Genomic DNA, 24,191 nt, shown 5'->3' on the forward strand with positions numbered 1-24,191 from the left:
CTGACAAGGTATTGACATGATTCTTGGCAACCGGGATAGGTGAAAATTAAAAGTAATAATAATGAAAATGGAATTTATATTTATGTTGGAATTAAGCTTTAAATTAGGTTTTGTTCCCCATCTAAACCAAGTCTAAATCTAAACTACACTCTAGCATAACAGAAAATTAATAACATTTGCTATCAATATTTTTTTTTCTTATAGTATTATTATACAAATAGTGGTTGGACGTACAAACTAAAATTGAAAATTTCAGGGATAACAATTTAAATTATTTTTTTATTTGTTTCAAATAAACTTATATTTATTTTATAAGTTAATTATTTCTATTTTCAAATATGTAAACATTATATACATTATATATGGACTAAGTAAAAATTTAATATGCATTTAGTGATGCTAATTTGTAAACGTATCTCATATATATATATATATATATATATATATATATGAGACTACAAACTAGATCATTAAAACAAGAATGCACAGCTAATAAATTGTAATTAAAATAAACTTGAATGCCCTTAAAATTGCAATTTTCAATGCACTAATTGTGTTTTTTTTTTTTTAAAGGCAAAATTAGTTAATAAAAAAATATGCTAAAATGTAAATTGCACCAGTAAATTAAATCTAACCGTTTGACTGAAATTCATTTCAGTCCTTTAACTTTACTTTCATTCAATTGAGTCATTTAAGTATCAAATTGATTTAATTTAGGTCTTTGGTCCAATTTTCATTTTATTATATGTTAGAAACTAAGAAAATACATACATGCATATTCTTTTACAAACTATTTTTGCACAAGTAACTAATATAAAATTTGAGAATTAAATAATTTTACTATGTTGGAAGATTTTACAAAGAATTAATTAAGTTATAAACAATTGATGAATCAACAAATTGAATTAGCTATGTACAAATATACAAAACTAGAAAAGCTTGCTTGCGAATTCGTCTACATGGGAAGAAGCTGACTTTCTAGCGAGTTCTCTGAGTTGTGATAAGCTTCTCCCTAGTTTCAAAGCCACCTTCATTTCAAACAATTCCCCATTTTCTCTTTTCTCCAAATCTCTTTCCTCAAGTGTGGTCTCAATTGATTCTTGCAATAACTGGAAAAAGCCACCACAGTTTCTATACATCTCAATCACCATCCCAACTTGTCCACCATGCTCAAAAGCATTAACTGTGCTAGCTAAAGCCCCAGCAGCCACTGCCACTATTGGTGCCCATGATCCATTACCAACAAAAGCTGAGCCCAAGGCTGCAATGCCTGTGAGTAATGGACCTGAGATAGCTAAAGTCTTGTTGATCTTCAATGCCAAGTTGCCAAGTCTTACGTAGTCCTCAATGTCTTTTCTCTCCACCACCTTAACAATCTCTCGCATTTCCATTTCAAGTTCCTCAGTCCATCCATTGTTACATTGTTTGCCTTCATGTAAGAAGTTTTTCTTTTGTAGTACTTGATTTTTAGGCCACCAAACAGCTGGCTCAAACTTTGCAGGGAATTTTTCAAGCATTGCACCAAGCAAGGGAAGTGGGTAGGCTTTATCAAGTGCCAAAACTTTTTCCATCACCTCCTTCACATCTTCTTGAGTTGGAGTTCCAATGGCGAGCAAGGTTTGGATTTGGCTCTGGAGCTGCTTGAAATATCTTGTAGCATTATGCTGTTCTTCAGCAAGCTGTGAAGGCTGAATTTTATTCATTATTAGCAACATTCCCGTGGCCACGGAATACAAAAGAGTGGACGATAATTTCAACGCCAAAAGGGGCATTCCAATGCCACCAGCTGTGGCTGCAACACCAGCCATTGTTGCGGCAGTGAGAATCATCATGTTGACGGAGTTTAGAAGAAGGGTGTTCCAATTGTCACGTTGTTCTCCAATGTTGGCGTGCATCTCTACTCTATCAGCTACAGCCTCTAAGATAGCATAGAGCTGAGTGGTAACAATATTTGTACTAGAGTTGTGTGATCTATCTTCAATGACATGATTGGTCTTTTCTACTGGGATTGTTTTTATGAACCCATCTCTTATATTCAGTTCCTCACCTAGATTTCTCATTGGTATTTTTGGAAGTGAGAGAGAGAGTTTTGGAAGCTTTGGGACATGAATAGCAGCATTGATTTTCCTTGAACAACAACATGAAGAGGATGATGAAGGTAATAGAAGAACTGAAGCCATTTGATTAAGAGGTTTTCACTTTTGGTTCTTGTGTATATATGTTGTGGAAAAGAAAGGTTTTGATTTTTGAATGAAGGTGATGAGGCTCTCAACTCTTATTTATAGCTTGGAACTATAACTGAGTCAGCTACAGAAAAATGTTGAATTCAATGGCTGACTGGCCTGATCCATTCGTATTGGCTGACTTTTTCTTTTTCTTTTTCTTTTTTTTGGTTAATTTTAGTGGCTGACCCATTCTGTATTTATAATTTTCTATGTTCAAAAATGTTGTCTTGTTGTTTATTGTGTCGAACTATAACTGGGTCGCGACGTAGCTATTAGTCTATTACTACAAACTGATTGTTTTCTTATATTACAATTTTGGATATCTCTATGAGGCGGGTCAACATCTCCAAGTCGAAAGCATGTGTCCTTTTCATATGCACACCAAGTCCAAAGTTTAGTACAGTAACGTAACTTAATTTTGTGTCACATTATAGATATGAAGTGTTTTTTTTTTTTTTTTTTTGCTGAGATGTTTGATGATAAATATTAAAAAAAAAAAATGATAGTTTTATATGAAAATAATTTTTTACAACTTACGATTAACCACATCATCAGATAATGATAATTGGTGGTGGTGTGTAAAAAATCTATAATGGGTATGTCTTTTATTTGGTTTTTGATATTGGATTTTGAGGACCCTTGGTCTAAATTGATTTTAAAAGCTCAAATTATGTATTTAAGAGAGATTTATAGTGATTCTAAAAAAAAAAAAAAAAAAAAAGAGAGAGATTTATAAAACTTTTCCTCGAAAAAAAAAGTAATAGGAATCAAGAAAACCATGAAAACTATTATCATATATAAGCTCAAATGTAAAAATACCTTCGATAATATAGAAAACCTTCAATACTAGAAAGGACAGAATTTTTTTTTTTTATTAAATAAAGTCAATTCTCCACAACCTTGGCCATGGACTTGTCTTCCAAATTTTTTTTCACAGCTCTTTTGCCTTCGTCTCTCTCGTAACAAAATAATTTTGATTTCTGGCAAAACGCGTAAAAGGACAATACCATAATCCTGTACCTTCTTCTAGTCTTTAACATATTTTAAGTTTGCTATTTTCCACAACAATATACTCTTGTTGGATCGTAACATCCATGACGTCTCATCATTATCACACGGCTAAAGTTGTTTGTTCCATCAAATTTGGCATTAAAGACAGTAATTGTCCACAACAATGATATTCGAGGAAAGAAATTTCGCTCACAATATAAAATTACATAAGTAGTATAGAAACTTTTTCTTGAAATCCAATCTTGAATATACCCAAAAATTTAAATCCCATGAACAATAAAGACTAGATAAATTTTATTTTCATTCATAAAAAAAGAAAAGAGAAATTTTATTTATAGAGTGGCGGCAGTCTCACATGAGGTAAATAATAACAATGGTCACTACATTATCAATAGATTCAATACTAGGCAATATATAACCCACTCATTGCGCAGGATACATTATCGCGAAAAATTTTATTTAAAATATTTAGACCTTTTTTGAAGTGGTTTAAAAAAAATCTCTTCTATTTTCCAATCAATTGTTTAGAAAATTTTAGAATTTTTAATTCTCTACTATTTTCCATTACATATTGGAACAAAAAGTTTGTAATATATAATATTTTGAATCAGAATGGTTAAACAAATCAGATCGACCACGTAAAATTATTTTATTACTAAGCATTACAGACTTCATTTTTTCCTTCATAAAAATAGAAAATGAATACTAAATTGTTGCAATCAATCCCATTGAAATATGAGTTCATATGTCAAAGTGGATAAAAAAATATTTTACAAAGATACACAATTAAAAATCCCAACAATGGAACTAAAGAGTTCAACTTGTTATACTTCTTACAAATTGTTCACTATTTTTTTTTTTTAATAAAAAAATTCATAGGAGGGGAGGGTGGCAACCCGGCCACTATTGTATTATCTGATTTCATGTAACAATTAAATGTCCCGTACATCAATAAATCAATAAATTTAAGGGTCCGTTTGGTTGGAAAGGCAGAAAAGTGATGAGAGGATAGAAAATAGTAGGAGAATGGAAAGTAGGAGGATAAAAAAGATTTTAATTTCTCTTATTTTTGTTTGGTTGGAAGTGGAAAAGTGGAGGGGTGGATAAAATGAATTTGAATAAATTTACTCATATACTCTTATTAAAGAATAATGCCCAATTAAAACAAAAAATTGAGATATAACCAAAAAAAAAAGAGCAATCATCCAAATTTATTAAAAAAAAATGAAAATCATGTCCCCAAAAAAAATCATGTCTAGTTAAAAAAATAAAAAATAAAAAACCATCACTCCTAAACCCTAGAAAATAAAAATAAATAAAAAGGCAACTAGATGAAAAAACATTTTGGTGGGCCTAATTAAGGAGAAAACATCTAGCCCCACTATTTATTTTCCTTCCTCTCCACTTAACCAAACACACTCCAAAAAAGTTTTCCTTCCTATTTTTTCTCCAAAATTTTTCATCCACCATGTTTCACTTCCAAACAAAGGAACGAAAAGAAAAAGATAATTAATATATATATATATATATATATATATATAGTTGGGTTCAAGTTACACCTAGTGTAACTTTAAGTAATATTGCGCTACCCAATAAATTGTTATAGAATTCATATTTTGAAAATCCTAAAGTTGAATTACATGTTCTATATGTTTTAACATTCATGCCAATTTTCATGTCAATTTTCATGTTATTTATAATTCGATCCATAAACTCATATTTTGTGCATTATTTTAAACTACAAAAACTTGAATTTAAATAATTAATTGATGACATGGCTATTGATCTTTGATCACCTTGAAATTTTGCAAGTATAGAGAATATACAAAGATAATATAATCTAACAGTGGATTTGTCAAAATTCACATCTAATTAAAAAAATATTGAGTAATGTAATATTACTTAAAGTTATACCAGGTATAACTTAAACTCATAAGATTTTACCATGTGGCACACTTTATTAAGATAATTGAACTACTCTTAAGCCATATTAGAGATAAGAACAAAATTTTTAAAAAAAAAAAAAATTTCAATGTTTCAAGACTTTTCATCTCTCTCACACACACAAAACTTTTTGTATTTCCATTCACCCTTTTCACTTTTACTCATTTATATACACATGCCCACACCCCTTTATGTCATCCCATATCAAATACACTCAAACAAAAAACAATGTTATTTACTTTCTGCCTTTCAACAACACCTACATAACTCCAACATTGTCATATCATTTGATTCTAACCCTTCATATGAATAAGCTATGACCAAGGAAGGGAGTTTGCGTTTTTTATTCAGTTACAGCAGCTTACAGTTTTAATGTTGAAGTTGGACATTTTGGATTTTATGAAGGTTGTGATTTTCTTTGAGTCTTTGGGTGTTTGGGATTTTGGTTTTGGAAAATCATAAATGTATTTTGTTTTAGAACTAAAGAAAAAAAAAAAAGAAAAAGAGACATTCTAATTGATTATTTATGAAATTAGTTTCTTTTTTTTTTTTTTTTATAGAACTCATAATGTGTAGGTTTCCTTGTAAGTTTTATTACTATTATATTGTGCGGTATGAGTCATAGTGATAAAATAAAAATTGATTACGTTTTCAAAGTGTTTTGTGGTTTTTTTTAAGGATACGGAATTCTAACTAAAGACAATTAAATTTTGATAAATTGATGTATTTTTAGCTAATTTTTCTTTGTTTAATCATGTTTTCTTTATGTTAATACTTACAAATGATTTCCTTAATTTCATTTAGAGGTGGCAAAATTGGACATTATCCATGAACCCGACACGACACGACATGACATGAAATTAGCAGGTTATGGATTGAGGCTTAACGGGTTTGTGTCATATTCGAGTTAACACGGCTGACCCATTTAATAAACAGGTTAGGTTAGCGTTGAACATATAGAACCCGTTTAATCCATCTGACCCATTTAATTAAATGATATTTTACCAATATACCCTTTAAACTCTAGGTACATAAACTTATTAGTTGTTATAGTTTATTTTTTTTGACATATTGTGATTAATTATTTGTGATATTGTGATGTGTTTTAGTTTTGAATGATTATTTGTGATGCAATTACTCGTTAGTTCTGAATTTAATTTTAAATTTGTTTGTTTTTCATAAAATTTTTTTTTTTCATTTTGATAAAATCTGATAAATAAGTCGACACGACTAACCCGTTTAATAAATGGGTCGTGTTAGGGTTGAGTAATCTTTACCCGTTTAATAAACATGTAGGGTTAGTGTTGACCTATATCGTTGAATACTCATGAGTTGACACGACACGAATCCAACATGCAAACATGAATTGACACCCTTAATTTTCATTAAGATAATGAATTGGGTATTTGAGATTGAGGACTTGATATTTGGTTGTGAGAATAGAATGGTTGAGGAAGTGTTTGAGAAATTTCTTAAATTTATATAATTTTAGAATATAAAAGTATTTTATGCTTTAAAAATTCTTATTTTTAGATTTCAAAATCATTTAATCAGATAAAAATTAAAGCCTACTTTTAACAATAAATATTCTAATATGTTATAGTCTTATATATAGTGTTATGCAAATTTTTTTAATAAAATATTAATTAAGAAAATCAAATTTCAAACTATTCAACAAAATTGTGAGTAAACATAAATACTATACAACAAAATAAGTATTATATGTAAGTCTTAATATACATAAATATAATCTCAAATAAAAATTGTTAAATATCCGCGCCTCATGCAGAACATCATATAATAATTTATAATAACAATCACATTGGCTTAGTCAAAAATTTATGTCTATTATAAAATAAGAACTACTTTTTGTACTTTATCTAGCCATTTTCAAAACACTAACATCTAATTGTTTATTCAATATTCTAATTGTTTTTTAATTTTGTGCCACGTGTCCTATATAAATTTTTTAATCTTTGTACTAATTGAGTTATTAAGTGTAAGAACTAAAGATTCTAAAATGAGTGAATGAACCGTAAAAATTTCAAATCAACCAATAATCAATTTTGCTGCTCTTACTTTTTCATATCCATCGATTTGAATGCACACGAGTTCACCTGCAAGCAGGTTCACACTGTTTCGAGAAATCACTAGAGCAAACTAATTAGACACTTGTGAAAAATAAAAAATTTATGTTGTTTTTTGGTTTTTTTTTTTTTTTAATTTCCTGTGTTGTAGGGAGCAAAACAAGATGTGGAGATAAGAAAATTTCAGAAAGAGAATAAGGCAGGTTATTTTTGGTAACAACACACTGTTAATTAATTTTTAGTACGATAATTATGGATAAAAATTTATACGTAAACTTTGCTATCTGTAAGGATTTTGGAAAAATAGGGTAATTCTACCGTACCCTCCATTTTTTTTGGAGGGTACGATACTCATTAGTAGGCAACCTACTATATCAGGTTACCAAAATATCACATTTGATGGTACTATCCTCACATTGTGTAGTACTAACATCACATGTGATTGTACTTTTGTCACATTCGATGATTCCCTTATTTTTTCTCACATTTGATGGTACCATTTTCACATTGCGCAGTACCAACATCACATGCAACTGTATTTTTGTCACATTCGGTGATTCTCTTAATTTTTTTCTCACATTTGATGGTACCATTCTCATATTATGGAGTACCAACATCATATGTAACTGCAATTTTGTCACATGTTATGGTTCCTTTATTTTTTTTTTTTCCACTTTGATGGTACCATCTTCACATTAGGGTGTACTCAGTTTCTGAGTCTCTAACTTTCTTCTCCTCTCTCTCAGTTTTTCTATAGTCTACGCTTCTCTCTTCAGTTTGGTCTCTCTCAAATTCTTCTCACATGTGACTGCATTCTTGTCACATTCAGTGGTTCCCTTATTTTTTTCTCACATTTGATGGTTCCATTATCACATTCGGCAGTACTAATATTACATATGACTGTACTTTTATCACATTCGATGGTACTCTATTTTTTTTTTCTCACATTTGACAATTTCATTACCAAATTAGGTTGTACCAACATCACACATAACCGTACTTTTGTCACATTCAATTATTTTTATTTTTTTTACTCACATTTAACAGTTCCGTCGTCACATTAAACCATACCAACATTACATATGAGCATAACCAACCCAACCCAACCCCACTAAATTATCTAATAATCAACGAATATATATAACAAAAATACTCCTAAAATCTCTAAAATTTCCGAAATACACTTAAATATACTAAAATTACCAAAACACATCCTAACACTTAAAAATTACTAAAATAACCACAAAACTCTCAAAAATTATTGGGATATCTAAAAAATGACCGAAATGACCCTAAAACCTAAAAAATGACCGAAATACCCTCTAAACCTAAAAAATAATCGAAATACTCTTAGATACTAAAAAAATGACCTAAATGACCATGAAACCTAAAAAAATGATTGTATTGCCCCAAAACCTAGACACTTACCAAAATACTTTTGAAACCTAAAAAATAACCGAAGGACCCTTGAAATCTAAAAAAGACCAAAATACCCCCCCCCCCCCCGCGCGCGCGCGCGCGGAAACCTCTATTTGCACAAATGACAATAAAATTTTTATACAACCACTCTATTTTTTTCAATTATTATTTTTCTCAAACCTTCTACATTTTAATTTTAGTAACATTTTTTAATAAATACATGAGCTAATAAAAAAGCCATTGATAATCCAATTAACAAGATAATGACTAAAAATCTGTATTTATAGCCAACTAAAAATTTTTTTTGCCAACTATTGACAACTAAAAATGTTCTATATCAACATAAAAAGAGAACTTAAATGCATGAATTTTTTCTCAACGTTTAAAATCTCAAACTAAAATATTTTTTCTCAAAGTTCTTAACAGCTAAAAAGTTCTATTTCAAAAGAGATGATGAAGTATCCAAAATATGTGTTTTTTACACAAAATTCAAAACAAAGAAGCCATTGATAGACTAATTGACAAGATAATGACTAAATATCTTCCATCATAGCCAACTAAAAAAAGGTCTTGCCAACTCTTGCCAACTAAAATATTTTAGAGAGAGAAAGTGTACAATACATGGGTTTTTTTTAAACAACATTCAAAATCTCAAACTAAAAAATTGTTTCGAAGTGGATCTTTTCTACTCTTTTTTCTTTGACAAGGCTCAATTGCATAACTTATTATACCAAATGTTGACGTGTTCTTGTGCAATAGGAGAATTCATCGCTTTTCTCCTTCCTCAGTCATAACTTCAACTGCATCGTCCATATATTTTGCACCAACTCCAGGAGCTCTATTCCTCCCAAACAAAATGTCAGTGTCCTCTAATTTTCAATAGCTTTGTTTTTATAAGTACATGCTTTTGTATTTTTCTAAGGAGAAAAAAGAAGCAACAATGAGTTAACTTAAATAAAATAAATTGGACAATCAAGCAAAGGAAAGGGGAAAAAATAAAATAAAAAGCAGGGCATTATATGATGATTGTATAAGTGATAAACTTATGTAGAAATGAAAGGCATTATGTATCCGTAGAATTTTCTCTAAGCAATCTTTAAACACATGGACAAAACTTGTTATAGCTTGAAAAATGCAATACTAGGAAGTAGTTAGCACATGGCAATATAGTTGAGTTAGCCCTGGGAAGTCGTTTAGTTGAACAAACATCATATATGACCCCTCTCAGCCATTTAATTTAAAATATTTTGAAATTTTAAATTTCATATTTTATACAATTGATACAAAAATTGATGTAATTTTTTTTTTTTTTTTTTTTTGGTTTGCATTGATTGGGAAAATTTTGGGTGTTATAATATTTTAGCTCTCTTGATTTGAATGCTATATGGAACCATTTTCCCACAAGTTCATACCACCACTTGCACTTGGAGCTAAATATAGTCTTTTTTACCTCATAATAACGGTAACTTGAAATGATATACAACCCAGTTTCATGTACTACAAATAGGTCTCTTGTTGTAAAGTATCTAAAAGAAGTTGAAAAACTACAAAGAAATCCATTATAAGTATCTTGACTACTACTGATTCTGCTACTTGCTCATCATAAGAAGGAAAAAATTCATTTACAAAGAAATCCACTACAATATGTTTCTTCACATCTATATTTGAATACCATCATGGCAATAATTGAAAAAGAGATAATCAAAAGCATCTTGCAATTGGTCTACATGTCTGGATTATTCATTCCTAAGTTCTCAACATGGCAACTTCTAACTTGTAGGAATTTTTGCAGCTCAATTGGTAACTAAAGTATCTGCATTTACATGGTATAACTATCAACACTTAGAAAAATGAGATGTTCATAAGGGCACCCCTCATTGCATAGAGAATTCTAGTAGTTTTCTGCACATCAAAGGGGAATTTATCAAATAAAGCATATAATAAAGGCATTATGACTAAAGTGATAAACACAGAAGGAACACAAGAATTAAAAATAAATTAACATCCTTAAAATTTATAACAAAATATTTAAATGCAAGCATTTTCTTAGCATTCTGTTTGGATTCTGATAATTTATGCAGAATAATAGACATGGTTTTGGTTGATAGATTACATAAATCATAAATGTTGTATATGACCAAGACTTAAAAAGACATTTTAATTAACATGCACTCTAATAACAAATTTCTTATGATCTAAAACATATGCCATAATTCATATAGGACATTTAAAAATCCAGCCATGTTTACAGCACCAAAAGACATCCAAACTTTTTATGCAAATTTATACTCTTATAACTCAAGAGGAAGACCACAGACCTACAAAATGTCCACTGCTATGCTGGACTGCATGCAAAATTACAATGTCAATAACAATAACTTCAAGCCCCTGCACCCTAAAAGAAAGGACCTGAGTACCCAATTCGTATATCTAACTTCCAAGTTCCAATTAGTACATTAACTAAGGGTCAATATGTGATAGACAAAGGAACTTCCCATATTAAAGAAAAATATAATTTATTTCTATTGTAGCCTTACCATATTTTGCAAAGTACATGGTAATTCATGGGAGATACAAGAGCCACCCCACTCTGATTGGATGGAACAGGAGTGGCCTTAGAGTAACTAAGGTTCCAAAACACAATCTCAGGAAAATTATTGAACCCGTTCTCCCTAAACTTTATGTGATGCTTGCTGTGTGCATCACCACCTTTACTTAAAAATATAAGGCGACTTGCAAAGTCAACAAAATAAGCACTTGTCATATAAGATGGAGAAACTCAAAAATAATATAGCACTAAGGCATTTTCCTTGAAATCTTAAGCTTGTTCCACCAACCATAGCTTCAGAAGGTTTTAACATCTAGACTTGTACAAAATTTTCATGCAAAAAAAAAAAAAAAAAAAGCTTTTAGGCTATGGTTGAATTTAATTGACAACTTTATTCACCTAATCCTCATCAACAAATAAACTAGATTGAGATATGCACAAGTTGCCAACATCCTCCACTAGGCTTTCTTCCTCATAATCATGTATAGTTGAAAAAGGAAAGCAAAGCATTCATTAGTACATCAAAAATATATTAATGAATACTTCCATCAAAATATAATTAAGGATTAAAAATTATGATATACCTGGTACTCCATGTAAGTATAACCAATGACGATCACATAACAAAGCTTCTATAATTTGTGGCAAAAGATAACTGCGAAACTTATCAAGAATGTGGCCACCAATATTTTAGTCTGAACTCTTCATATTTTAGAATAAAATATTCAATGCCTATCCTAAACTACATACAATCCACTGAACCACTACTCCTGTATACAACTAGGAGAGTGAGGATTCTGTTGGCAATTATCTTTTGAAAGCAAAAGCACTAGACAATACAGTCTACCAAAATATTGCATTAAACTTAAGCCTTTAGACTTTTATCTTTTTCTTATATAGAAAGCACAAAGATGCTAACAATAAATTTGATAAATAATATTCACTCCTTCTCCCTCATTTCCACATTGTTGTTCAACCATCCAACAAAGTGAGTAAAATAATCTAGAATGAAGAATTTACTATAAAATAAAGTTAATGAGACTTAAATTACCCTTCAAGGCTCAAGGGCCACAACATAAAAGGACAAAAGGATCCAAATTGTAAGGCGTAACCCTTTTCAAACTCTGAAATGGTGGCAATGGAAATACAAATTCTTCTTGCCCTATATTCTGAATCCTTATTTATCAACCACAATTAACAGAAACCCTAAAAATAAAAAATCAATCAAATATATTGCCTAAATTTATTTACAAATAAAATGACTTAAAACAAAAGAAATTTTTTATATAAAAAAAAAAAAATCAGGAATAGAATAGAATAGAATACTTACAACAAATTCAAAAAGCGTAGCAAAAATCTGGATGATCCTCCAGTATTCTTTTTCCAAAACCCTAAAATTCAAATCGAAAAAAAAAAATTATCAAAACCAAACGAAAACGAGACATCTTAATCAAATTTAAAATCAAAATGAATCATTGTAAATAAATAAATAAATAAATTATCACCGGTGACAGTGGTAGATTATCTGAAGGTGGTGGATGGTGAGCAATGGCATTCGCACTCTCGTTCATCCTCTTGGCCTTTTTCGTTCTCTGTTTGTTTGTTTGTTTTTTTTTTTTTTTTTTAACCAATCATTCGGTCTCTGTTTCTTTCTTTTCTTTTTGGTTTTGTTTTGCTTTTATACCCTACCCATTCTACCGGTAATAGGTTTACCACTAAACTCAAGTAAACGGTCTGGATTGAAACAATAAAAATAAGCGGCTAAGATTTGGGTGGGTACGGTACCCACTTAAAAAATAGGTGGGTACCATAGAATGACCCGGAAAAATATATTCAACCTCAAAGTTCTTTTTTTGCTGCTTATATATTATCCTTTTTTAGTTAAATTAAATATCAAATTATTATTGAATATATAATCTGTTTGAAGTTGCATGTAACAGGTTATGCTTTTTTTGTGTAGGTATTTTTGTTCTCGATGTGGTCATCATGCATGGGGTGTGTAAGATGGTATGATATTTCTTTTGATAGTTGAGTGAACTTGGTCTTGCTTTTCAATTTTTGAATAGGATTATCATTTGATTTCATTTGCACTAACTCATAATGTCTTAATTAAGTATGTACAAATGTTCATCAAAGCAAACACCTATTAGCATTGATTATATTTTGTTATTACCAGTTTTTATTAAATTAAGATGGAGTTAATTTTCTGGAGATAGTCCTCTTGCCAACAAGAGCTTTCTTATGGTAACCTGTTATAATTTCAATAGATTTTATGTTCAATAATAATTTGATTTCTATTTTTTTTTTTTTTAAGATAATATGTGATAAGCAAGAGGTAAACGGTCTTGGCCTTTGGTTTATCAAGTTTGCCTAGACCATATGAGTTTCTATGCTTCATTCTATCTTTAGCTTAGACCATGAATTCCTTTCCAAAGTAATATTGATGATCATGGATTAATGAAAAGTTTGATCATTCTTATCTGCATTTGCATCCCTTAATGATCATGTGGAGTAAGAAGATCACATGTCAGATAGAATTAGAGAGTAGGCAGCTACCAGTTGCAAGGAGCCTAATTCAACTATTTTCGTCAGTTAACGTCGCTTCAAATTTAGGGACATGCTCTCCAAATAGTAGTGGTAATTATCATGATTTTCAATTATATGGTTATATATGTTTCTTCATGCTTAATTTTAAATAAATTTAGCAGGTGATTGCTTAAACAGTTGTTGATTAATTGGCAAAATAAGAAAATTGTTTTGTGAAGTACTTTGTAATTTGTATGAACACCTTACTCACTTAGGTAAGACAACTTTAGCATTACCACTGTTTGAATGTTTCCGTACATAAGTATGGATTACAATTTAGTTTATATATATATATATATATATATATTAATTGGATTTTCAATTTTGTGCCACGTGACTCATCTAATTATTTTTAATTTTTATACCAAACGAATTATTAAATATAAAAATGGAAGAGTCCAAATTCAATTAGGTTCTAAATTGAATTTCAATTGGAGTCTAATTTTGCATCACGTATCCATCTAATTTTTTTATTTTTATGGTAAGTGAATTATTAGGTGTGAAAATCAAAAAATATAAATCCAATGAAATTTTAAATTATATATATATATGAGAAATCATTACATATTTTAGAAATATATGGTTTAAAAAAAATTTAAGCTAATACCATGTATAATTTAAACCTCTTCTAAAAAAAGTTATAATTTGAATCATATAATTGTGATTATTTTTAATTATACCCATGCATATGCAAAGAGTTACATACTGGGGTTACACACTAGTATATATATAAAGTCAAAACTTAGATTTTCAATTGGTGTCTAATTTTGCACCACACGTCCCATGTATTTTTTAAATTTTTGTTCCAAGTAAGTTATTAGTACAAAAACCAAAGAGTCAAAATAAATAAATAAGAAGGAAAAAGAAATGTTTGGTTTGACTTTGATAAGGTATTAACATGATTGTTGGCAATGGGGATTGAGGAAAAATAAATAAATAATGAAAATAGAATTTAAATTTAAATCTAAACTAAACTCTAGCAAACTGAAAATTAATAACATTTGCTACCAATATTTTTTTCTTATAAATTATTATTATACTAACAGTCGTCAGACAAACTAAAATTGAAAATTTCATGGATAACAATTTAAATGATTTTTTTATTTATTTCAAATAAACTTATATTTTGTTTTATAAGTAGTTTTTTATATTTTTAAATATATATAAACATTATTTGTAAACTAAGTCAAATTTAATATACATTTAGTAATGCTTATTTGTAAATGTATCTCATGCATATGCATGAGATTATAAACTAGTTTCATTAAAACTTGAATACACAGCTAATAAACTATAATTAAAATAAGGAAACTCAGATGCCCTTAAAAGTGCACTATTCAATGCACTAATTTTAATTTGTGTTTCAAAAATAAACTGCCAAAATTAGTCAATAAAAAAAATGTTAAAATGCAAATTATATTCTCTAAGTCTAAGTTTGATTGAAATTCATTTCAGTCTTTTAGTTTTATCTTCCTTCAATTGAGTTCTCTAAATTTCAAATTCATTAATTCGATTTAGGTCTTGCGTCCAATTTTTATTTTATTATATGCTAGAAAGTGGGAAACTAAGAAAATACATACATGCATATTCTTGTGCTGCGGTCGTAAAGTTATTTGTGTTTGCAACTTAAATTTTCAACAACTTGTAATAGGAAATTCAACTTATTATATAATATGTGCAAGAAAGTGATGAGAGACTGAGAAAATACTTACATATTTGCAAACTCATTTTGCACAAGTAGCTAATACAAAATTCGAGAATTAAGCGTTTTGTTCCTATGTTAGAAGATTGTACAAAGAATAAATTAAGTTATAAACAATTGACAAATCAAAAAATTTAATTAACTATGTACGAAATATCCAAAACTAGAAAAGTTTGCTTGCGAATTCGTCTACATGGGAAGAAGCTGACTTTCTAGCAAGTTCTCTGAGTTGTGATAAGCTTCTCCCAAATTTCAAAGCCACCTTCATTTCAAACAATTCCCCATTCTCTCTTTTCTCCAAATCTCTTTCTTCAAGTGTGGTTTCAATTGAATCTTGAAGTAGTTGGAAAAAGCCACCACAGTTTCTATACATCTCAATCACCATCCCAACTTGTCCACCATGCTCAAAAGCATTTACTGTGCTAGCTAAAGCCCCAGCAGCCACTGCTACTATTGGTGCCCATGATCCATTACCAACAAAAGCTGAGCCCAAGGCTGCAATGCCTGTGAGTAATGGACCTGAGATAGCTAAAGTCTTGTTGATCTTCAATGCCAAGTTGCCAAGTCTTACGTAGTCCTCAATGTCTTTTCTCTCCACCACCTTAACAATCTCTCGCATTTCCATTTCAAGTTCCTCACTCCATCCATTGTCACATTGTTTTCCTTCATGTAAAAAGTTTTTCTTTTGTAGTACTTGATTTTTAGGCCACCAAACAGCTGGCTCAAACTTTGCAGGGAATTTTTCAAGCATTGCACCAAGCAAGGGAAGTGGGTAGGCTCTATCAAGTGCCAAAACTTTTTCCATCACCTCCTTCACATCTTCTTGAGTTGGAGTTCCAATGGCGAGCATGGTTTGAATTTGGCTCTGGAGCTGCTTGAACAATCTTGTAGCATTACGTTGTTCTTCAGCCAGCTGTGAAGGCTGAATTTTGTTTATTATTAGCAACATTCCTGTGGCCGCGGAATACAAAAGAGTAGACGATAATTTCAATGCCAAAAGGGGCATTCCAATGCCGCCAGCTGTGACTGCAACACCAGCCATTGTTGCGGCAGTGAGAATCATCATGTTGATGGAGTTTAGAAGAAGGGTGTTCCAATTGTCACGCTGTTCTCCAATGTTGGCGTGCATCTCTACTCTATCAGCTACAGCCTCTAAGATAGCATAGAGTTGAGTGGAAACAATATTTGTACTAGAGTTGTGTGATCTATCATCAATGACATGATTGATCTTTTCTACTGGGATTGTGTTTATGAACCCATCTCTTGTCTTCAGTTCCTCACCTAGATTTCTCATTGGTATTTTTGGAAGTGAGAGAGAGAGTTTTGGAAGCTTTGGGACATGAATAGCAGCATTGATTTTCCTTGAACAACAACATGAAGAAGATGATGAAGGTAATAGAAGAACTGAAGCCATTTGATTAAGAGGTTTTCACTTTTGGTTCTTGTGTATATATGTTGTAGAAAAGAATGTTTTTAAATTTTTTTTTTTTTTTTTTTTTTTTGCTGAATGAAAGGTTTTGATTTTTGAATGAAGTTGATGAGGCTATCAACTCTTATTTATAGCGTACAACTATAACTGGGTCAGCTACAGAAAAATGTTGAATTCAATGGCTGACTGGCTTGACCAATTCCTATATTGGCTGACATTTTCATTTTAATTTTTTGGGGGGTTTAAGTTTATTGGCTGACCCATTCTGTATTTATAATTTTCTATGTTCAAAAATTTTGTCTTGTCACGACGTAGCTATAATTTATAATTTTGTCTCGAACTATAACTGGATCACGACGTAGCTATAAGTATATTTATGACTACTATCTGATTGTTTTCTTATATTTTTGGTGTCATGTAATAGAGGTCAACATCTCCAAGTCGAAAGCGTGTCTTTTTCATACGCACACCAAGTCGAAAGTTTAGTATAGTAACATAACTTTTATGGGAAAATTATTATATGTATGTCTTTTATTTGGTTTTTGATATTAGATTTTGAGGACTTTAGTTTAAATTGATGTTAAAAGCTCAAATTATGTACTTAAGAGAGATCTATAAAATTTTCCTAAAAAAAAAAAAAAAAAAAGAAAAGAGATTTATAAAAAAATTATAAATTACAGGAACCAAGAAAACTTACAAATTGGAGCCTAATTCAACTATTTTCATTAGGAGTGGGAAAAATTCAAATATTGCAACTGTGTAATAGAGATTGAAATGAGCGAGAAGAGGAGAACTTACAAATTGTGATTTAACGCTTTATTATACTAACCTGATCGTGTGATTTAATATAATTCCACTGTAACATTTTGATTTTACAATTCATAGATGCAATCATGCAACAAGTTCTCTTGCGATTCAATATCATTCCATTGTAACATTTTTTTTTTTTTATCTTTTTCAATTAATAGATGCAACAAGGTGTAGAAACATTAATATGAGCATATGACTGAAAGAGATTCATAGGTAAGATCATGTTATCTTTTTCATTACTACACACTTTAATGTAATACAAAACTTTAGCATTAAAAAACATGTGGTACTGATTCTAAACGTAGATTTCAATTTTTTTTTATTTTTTTTAATTGTTTTTAGTCCCAATTTGATAAACAAACAATTTCATTACTTCAGTTTCTTGAAAAAAAAAATTTGCTATCAACCATAGTGTTTCATGTTACTATCAAATTCCTTATACAACATTCATAATAATAATCAACACTTTTTTTTTCCACTTTGAATAATAATAATTTAAATTTTGCAAACTTCAAACGAATACTCTTAAAATTCTGTCATTTTTTTTTATCAATATTGTTCAACATTTCCACGCGTATGCACAACTTACAAGTTAGTGTGTGTACATATATATATATATATTAAAAACCAATATCAACATTGTTCAACATTTCCATGCATATGCACAAGTTACAAGTTAGTGTGTGTGTATATATATTAAAACCAAAACTTAGAGAAAATTTAATTAGATTTTAATTGGATTCTCAATTTTGTACCACATGTCCCATTTAGTGTTTAATTTTTGTGCCAAATGAGTTATCCAAACCCAATTAAATTTTAAATTGGATTTCAATTGAAGTCCAATTTTGCGCCACGTGTTCATCTAATTTATTTTATTTTTGTAGCAAATGAATTATTGGGTGCAAAAATCAAAGAATCTAAATCCAATTAAATTCTAATGAGAAATCATTTCATATTTTAGAAATGTATGGTTTAAAAAATGGGTAAACTAATACTATGTATAATTTGAATATCTTCTAAAAAAATGTATAATTTGAATGGTATAATTGTGATTGTTTTTAATTATACTGTGCATATGCACGAAATTACACACTAATTTATAATATAAAGTCAAATCTGAAAGAAAATCTAATTAAATTTTCAATTGGTGTCCAATTTTGTGTCACATATCTCATTTTGTTTTTTTAATTTTTGTGTCAAGTGAGTTATTAGTGCAAAAGCTGAAAGAGTCAAAAATAAATAAATAAAAAGAAAAAAGAAATGTTTAGTTTGACTCTGACAAGGTATTGATATGATCCTTGGCAACGGGGATCAGTGAAAATTAAAAAAATAATAATGAAAATGAAAATAGAATTTATATTTATGTTGGACTTAAGCTTTAGATTAGGTTTTGTTCCCATCTACACCAAGTCTAAATCTAAACTAAACTCTTAACATAACAGAAAATTAATAACATTTCTATCAATATTTTTTCCTTATAGTATTATTATTATACAAATAGTGGTTGGACAAACTAAAATTGAGAATTTCATGGATAACACTTTAAATGATTTTTTTTATTTGTTTCAAATAAACTTATATTTATTTTATATGTTGATTTTTTATATTTTCAAATATGTAAACATTATATACATTATATATAAACTAAGTAAAAATTTAATCTGCACTAGTTCATTAAACAAGAATGCACTAACTAATAAATTGTAATTAAAATAAAACTCGATTGCTCTTAAAATTGCACTTTCAATGCACTAATTGTGTTTCAAAAAAATAAAAAACAGCCAAACTTAGTTAATAAACAAATAAGGTTAAAATGCAAATTACACCAGCTAAATTTGACCATTTAACTTTACTTTTGTTCAATAGAGTCATTTAAGTATCAAATTTATTTAATTTAGGGCTTTAGTCCAATTTTCATTTAGGCTACGTTTGTTTTGGGTGTAGATGATTTTCAAAATTCATTTTACACCCAGCAGCATGTTTGGGTGCACATGTAAAATAAAGTTTTTCGAAAAATGAATAACTTTGACTGTAAAATAAGGCCTTTGACCCGGAAAATGATTTACGTTTCCGTTTTACTTTCAAATCATTTCCGGACTCATAAACAGCCAAAGAGAGAGACAGAAAGAGCAAGAAGAGAGAATGAGCTAGATCGCGCCTCAACCCCAGACGTGCCGGCGAGATCGCGCCGTCAAGATCGCGCCTTCGAGATCACGCCGTCAAGATTGCGCTGCCGAGATCATCTCGCCGAGATCGTGCCGTCCTCCTCTGGGTCAGATCATCGCCGCCGAGATTGTCCAGTCAAGATCGCGCCTTTAATTTTTGTTTTGATTTTTGAATTAACCGAGTTTGATCGCCGTCGCTACCCTCTAGATCGCCTCGTCCTCCTCTAAGCCAGATCATCTCCTCTTGATCTCGTCACCACTGCCCTCTTGGTCAGATTGTCTCCTCTCAATCTTGTCATCCACTCACCGATCTGCTTTCTCTCTTTGATCTTTGATTTTTTTGTTGTTGTTGTGGTGGTGTGGGTGGTGGTGGTGATTTGGTGGTTTTTGTGTTGTGTGGTGGTGGGTTTTGTGTGAATAGTGGTGCATTTTCTGTGGGTACTGGTGGATTTTCTGATATAAAATTTGTTTGGAAGCTGAGAAAATGTGAAAATTTTGTAGGAAAATAGCATTTTCAAAATGTTACCAAACACTGAAAATCGTTTTTTAGACTATTTTCTATTGCACACCCAAACGCCCAGATTTTAATTTCTTTATGGAAATTCATTTTCCCCTACATTCATTTTACACTCGAAATTCGATTTACATTGAACTAAATGTAGCCTTAATTATATGTTAGAAACTAAGAAAATACATACATGCATATTCTTTTACAAACTCTTTCAGCACAAGTAACTAATATAAATTTTGAGAATTAAATATATTTACTATGTTAGAATATTGTACAAAGAATTAATTAAGTTATAAACAATTGATGAATCAAAAAATTGAATTAACTATGCACAAATATAGAAAACTAGAAAAGCTTGCTGGCAAATTCGTCTACTTGGGAAGTAGCTGACTTTCTTGCAAGTTCTCTGAGTTGTGATAAGCTTCTCCCAAGTTTCAAAGCCACCTTCATTTCAAAAAATTCCCCATTTTCTCTTTTCTCCAAATCTCTTTCCTCAAGTGTGGTTTCAATTGATTCTTGCAGTAGTTGGAAAAAGCCACCACAGTTTCTATACACCTCAATCACCATCCCAACTTGTCCACCATGCTCAAAAGCATTAACTGTGCTAGCTAAAGCCCCAGCAGCCACTGCTACTATTGGTGCCCATGATCCATTACCAACAAAAGCTGAGCCCAATGCTGCAATGCCTGTGAGTAATGGACCTGAGATAGCTAAAGTCTTGTTGATCTTCAATGCCAAGTTGCCAAGTCTTACGTAGTCCTCAATGTCTTTTCTCTCCACCACCTTCATAATCTCTCGCATTTCCATTTCAAGTTCCTCATTCCATCCATTATTACATTGTTTTCCTTCATGTAAAAAGTTTTTCTTTTGTAGTACTTGATTTTTAGGCCACCAAACAGCTGGCTCAAACTTTGCAGGGAATTTTTCAAGCATTGCACCAAGCAAGGGAAGTGGGTAGGCTTTATCAAGGGCCAAAACTTTTTCCATCACCTCCTTCACATCTTCTTGAGTTGGAGTTCCAATGGCGATCATGGTTTGGATTTGGCTCTGGAGCTGCTTGAACAATCTTGTAGCATTACGTTGCTCTTCAGCAAGCTGTGAAGGCTGAATTTTGTTCATTATTAGCAACATTCCTGTGGCCGAGGAATACAAAAGAGTAGATGATAATTTCAATGCCAAAAGGGGCATTCCAATGCCACCAGCTGTGGCTGCAACACCAGCCATTGTTGCAGCAGTGAGAATCATCATGTTGATTGAGTTTAGAAGAAGGGTGTTCCAGTTGTCACGTTGTTCTTCAATGTTGGCGCGCATCTCTACTCTATCAGCTACGGCCTCTAAGATAGCATAGAGTTGAGCGGTAACAATATTTGTACTAGAGTTGTGTGATCTATCATTGATCTTTTCTACTGGGATTGTGTTTAAGAACCCGTCTCTTATATTCAGTTCCTCACCTAGATTTCTCATTGGTATTTTTGGAACTGAGAGAGAGAGTTTTGGAAGCTTTGGTACATGAATAGCAGCATTGATTTTCCTTGAACAACAACATGAAGAAGAAGATGAAGGTAATAGAAGAACTGAAGCCATTTGATTGAGAGGTTTTCTCTTTGTGTATATATGTTGTAGAAAGGAAAGGTTTTGAATGAAGTTGAAGAGGCACTCAACTCTTTATTTATAGTGTAGAACTATAACTGGGTCAGCTACAGAAAAATGTTGAATTCAATGGCTGACTGGCTTGACCCATTCCTATTGCCTGACTTTTTCCTCTTTTTTTTTCTTTTTTTTTTTTTTGGTAATGTCTAATTGTATTGGCTGACCATTCTGTATTCATAATTTTCCAAGTTCAAAATTTTGTAGTCTTGTTTATTGTGTCGAACTATAACTGGTTCAGGACGTAGCTATTAGTCTATTACTACAAATTGATTGCTCTAAGAGTTTTCCTTCTTATATTTTTTGTGTCATGCAATTTTAGATATCTCTAAGAGGTCAAACATCTTCAAGTCAAAAGCATGTGTACTCCTACGGCCTTTTTCATACACAACTTACAGTCAACCATATCATCAAATAACGACAAATGGTGGTGGTGTAGAAAAATTCTTATATGTATGTATTTTATTTGGTTTTTGATAGTAGATTTTGACGACCCTTGACCTAAACTAATGTCAAAAGCTCAAATTATGTACTTAAGAAAGATCTAAAATAATAATTAATAATAATAAAAAGCAAATAATAGTAACCAAGAAAACCATGAAAACTATTATCATATATATGCTCAAATGTAAAAAATAAAATAAAATAAAATAAAAACCTTCGATACTAGAAACAAAAGAGTTTTTTCTTAGAATAAAGTCAGTTCTTCACACTCTTGATCATTTACTTATTCTCCAATTTTTTTCATAGCTGATTAGCCTTCGTCTCCTTCATAACAAAATAATTTTGAGTATTGGCCAAACATAAAAGGATAGTGCCACAAGCTTGTATCTTCTTCTGGTCTTTCTTTGACATATTTTAGGTTTGCTATTTTCTAAAACAATATACTCTTGTTGGATCATAACATCCATAACATCTCATCATCACATGCAGCAAAAAAAAATAAATAAATAAATAACATCTCATCATCACATGTTGAAGGTGTTTGTTCCATCGATATCAAATTTGGCATTAAAGAGTATAATTGTTACTACCGAAGGTTTTGTAAAGGATTCATCTTACATCTTTCTCTCCAATACTCAGATCCATGAACCAATCAATAATTTCTTTAAAGAGAACAAATCTAAATGCCTGGGTGTCGAACTTAACTATAATACTAGTTTGTAGGGAAAGATAGGGCTTCCGGAATCATTCTCATACAACAGCATTGATTATGAAAACTATTATAGGTTTGAAAAATATCTCACAAATAAATAATAGAAAGTAAAATGGACACAGCCACACATGAGTAGATCACCAAATATTACCATACCAAATATTACCATGGTTCAACTTTAAGCCTATGTCCACAAGAATGAGATACAAGAAAAAAAAATTCACTCACAAATATAAAATTACACTAGTATAGAAATATTTTCTAAAGTATACCTAAAAATTTAAATCACAACAAAGACTAGAGAAATTTTATTTTCATTCATAAAAAAAAAAATTAAAAATTAAAAGGGAGAGAAATTTTATTTATACAGTAGCAGCAATATCACTATCACAAGAGGCAAATTAATAACTAGGGTTGCACCATTATCAATAATAAACAATAATCCACGCATTACGAATGCTAAATTATCATGAAAAAATTTGTTTAAAATATTTAGAACTTTTTCGAAATTTTTTTTAAATCTCCTTTATTTTCCAATAAATTGTACAGAATTTTTGGAATTTTTTAATTCTCTATCATTCTCCATTACATATTGGAACAAAAAGTTTGTAATATTTAATATTTTGAATTAAAATTGTTAATAAATAACTGACCACATAAAATTATTTTATTATTAAGCATTACGGACTTCATTTTTTCCTTCAGAAAAATAGAAAATGATTATTGGTAAACATAAATGTGATATTAGTAATGGACCCATATTAGAACTAATAAGAATTTGTTACATCAATAGTTAGTAAAAATGTTGTAAAATAGTTTGTGACTATAATATTACTCTTGTTCAATGAGTAATGCTACTGCTGATGTGGCTTTATTAATTTTCAAATAATTATTAATAAACTTTGTGATGTTAATAGTGAATCCATATTATAACTAATAAGAATTTGTCAC

The 24,191-nt window shown here is 30.4% G+C and overlaps 3 protein-coding genes and 1 long non-coding RNA gene across 4 annotated transcripts; all 4 read right to left on the reverse strand.

Moving 5' to 3' along the window:
• Window positions 1-922: 922 nt before the first annotated feature.
• Window positions 923-2,208, reverse strand: LOC126702451 (probable F-box protein At4g22030). The gene has a single exon (XM_050401152.1). It carries the CDS (start codon window positions 2,178-2,180, stop codon window positions 930-932), a length of 1,251 nt encoding a protein of 416 aa, XP_050257109.1. The 5' UTR covers window positions 2,181-2,208; the 3' UTR covers window positions 923-929.
• Window positions 2,209-9,264: 7,056 nt separating this feature from the next.
• On the reverse strand, window positions 9,265-12,840 carry LOC126702462 (uncharacterized). Its single transcript, XR_007647757.1, has 3 exons — window positions 12,740-12,840; window positions 12,565-12,625; window positions 9,265-9,603 (listed from the first exon to the last, which is right to left on the reverse strand). It is a non-coding gene; the product is annotated as an uncharacterized LOC126702462 (long non-coding RNA).
• A 2,845-nt stretch (window positions 12,841-15,685) lies between these two features.
• Window positions 15,686-16,976, reverse strand: LOC126702448 (probable F-box protein At4g22030). The gene has a single exon (XM_050401150.1). The coding sequence runs from the start codon at window positions 16,934-16,936 to the stop codon at window positions 15,686-15,688; it is 1,251 nt and encodes a 416-aa protein (XP_050257107.1). The 5' UTR covers window positions 16,937-16,976.
• Window positions 16,977-20,782: 3,806 nt separating this feature from the next.
• Window positions 20,783-22,034, reverse strand: LOC126702453 (probable F-box protein At4g22030). The gene has a single exon (XM_050401155.1). It carries the CDS (start codon window positions 22,019-22,021, stop codon window positions 20,783-20,785), a length of 1,239 nt encoding a protein of 412 aa, XP_050257112.1. The 5' UTR covers window positions 22,022-22,034.
• Between the last annotated feature and the right edge of the window lie 2,157 nt (window positions 22,035-24,191).

This window comes from Quercus robur, chromosome 10, assembly GCF_932294415.1.
Source record: "Quercus robur chromosome 10, dhQueRobu3.1, whole genome shotgun sequence".
NCBI classification, from domain to species: Eukaryota; Viridiplantae; Streptophyta; class Magnoliopsida; order Fagales; family Fagaceae; genus Quercus; species Quercus robur.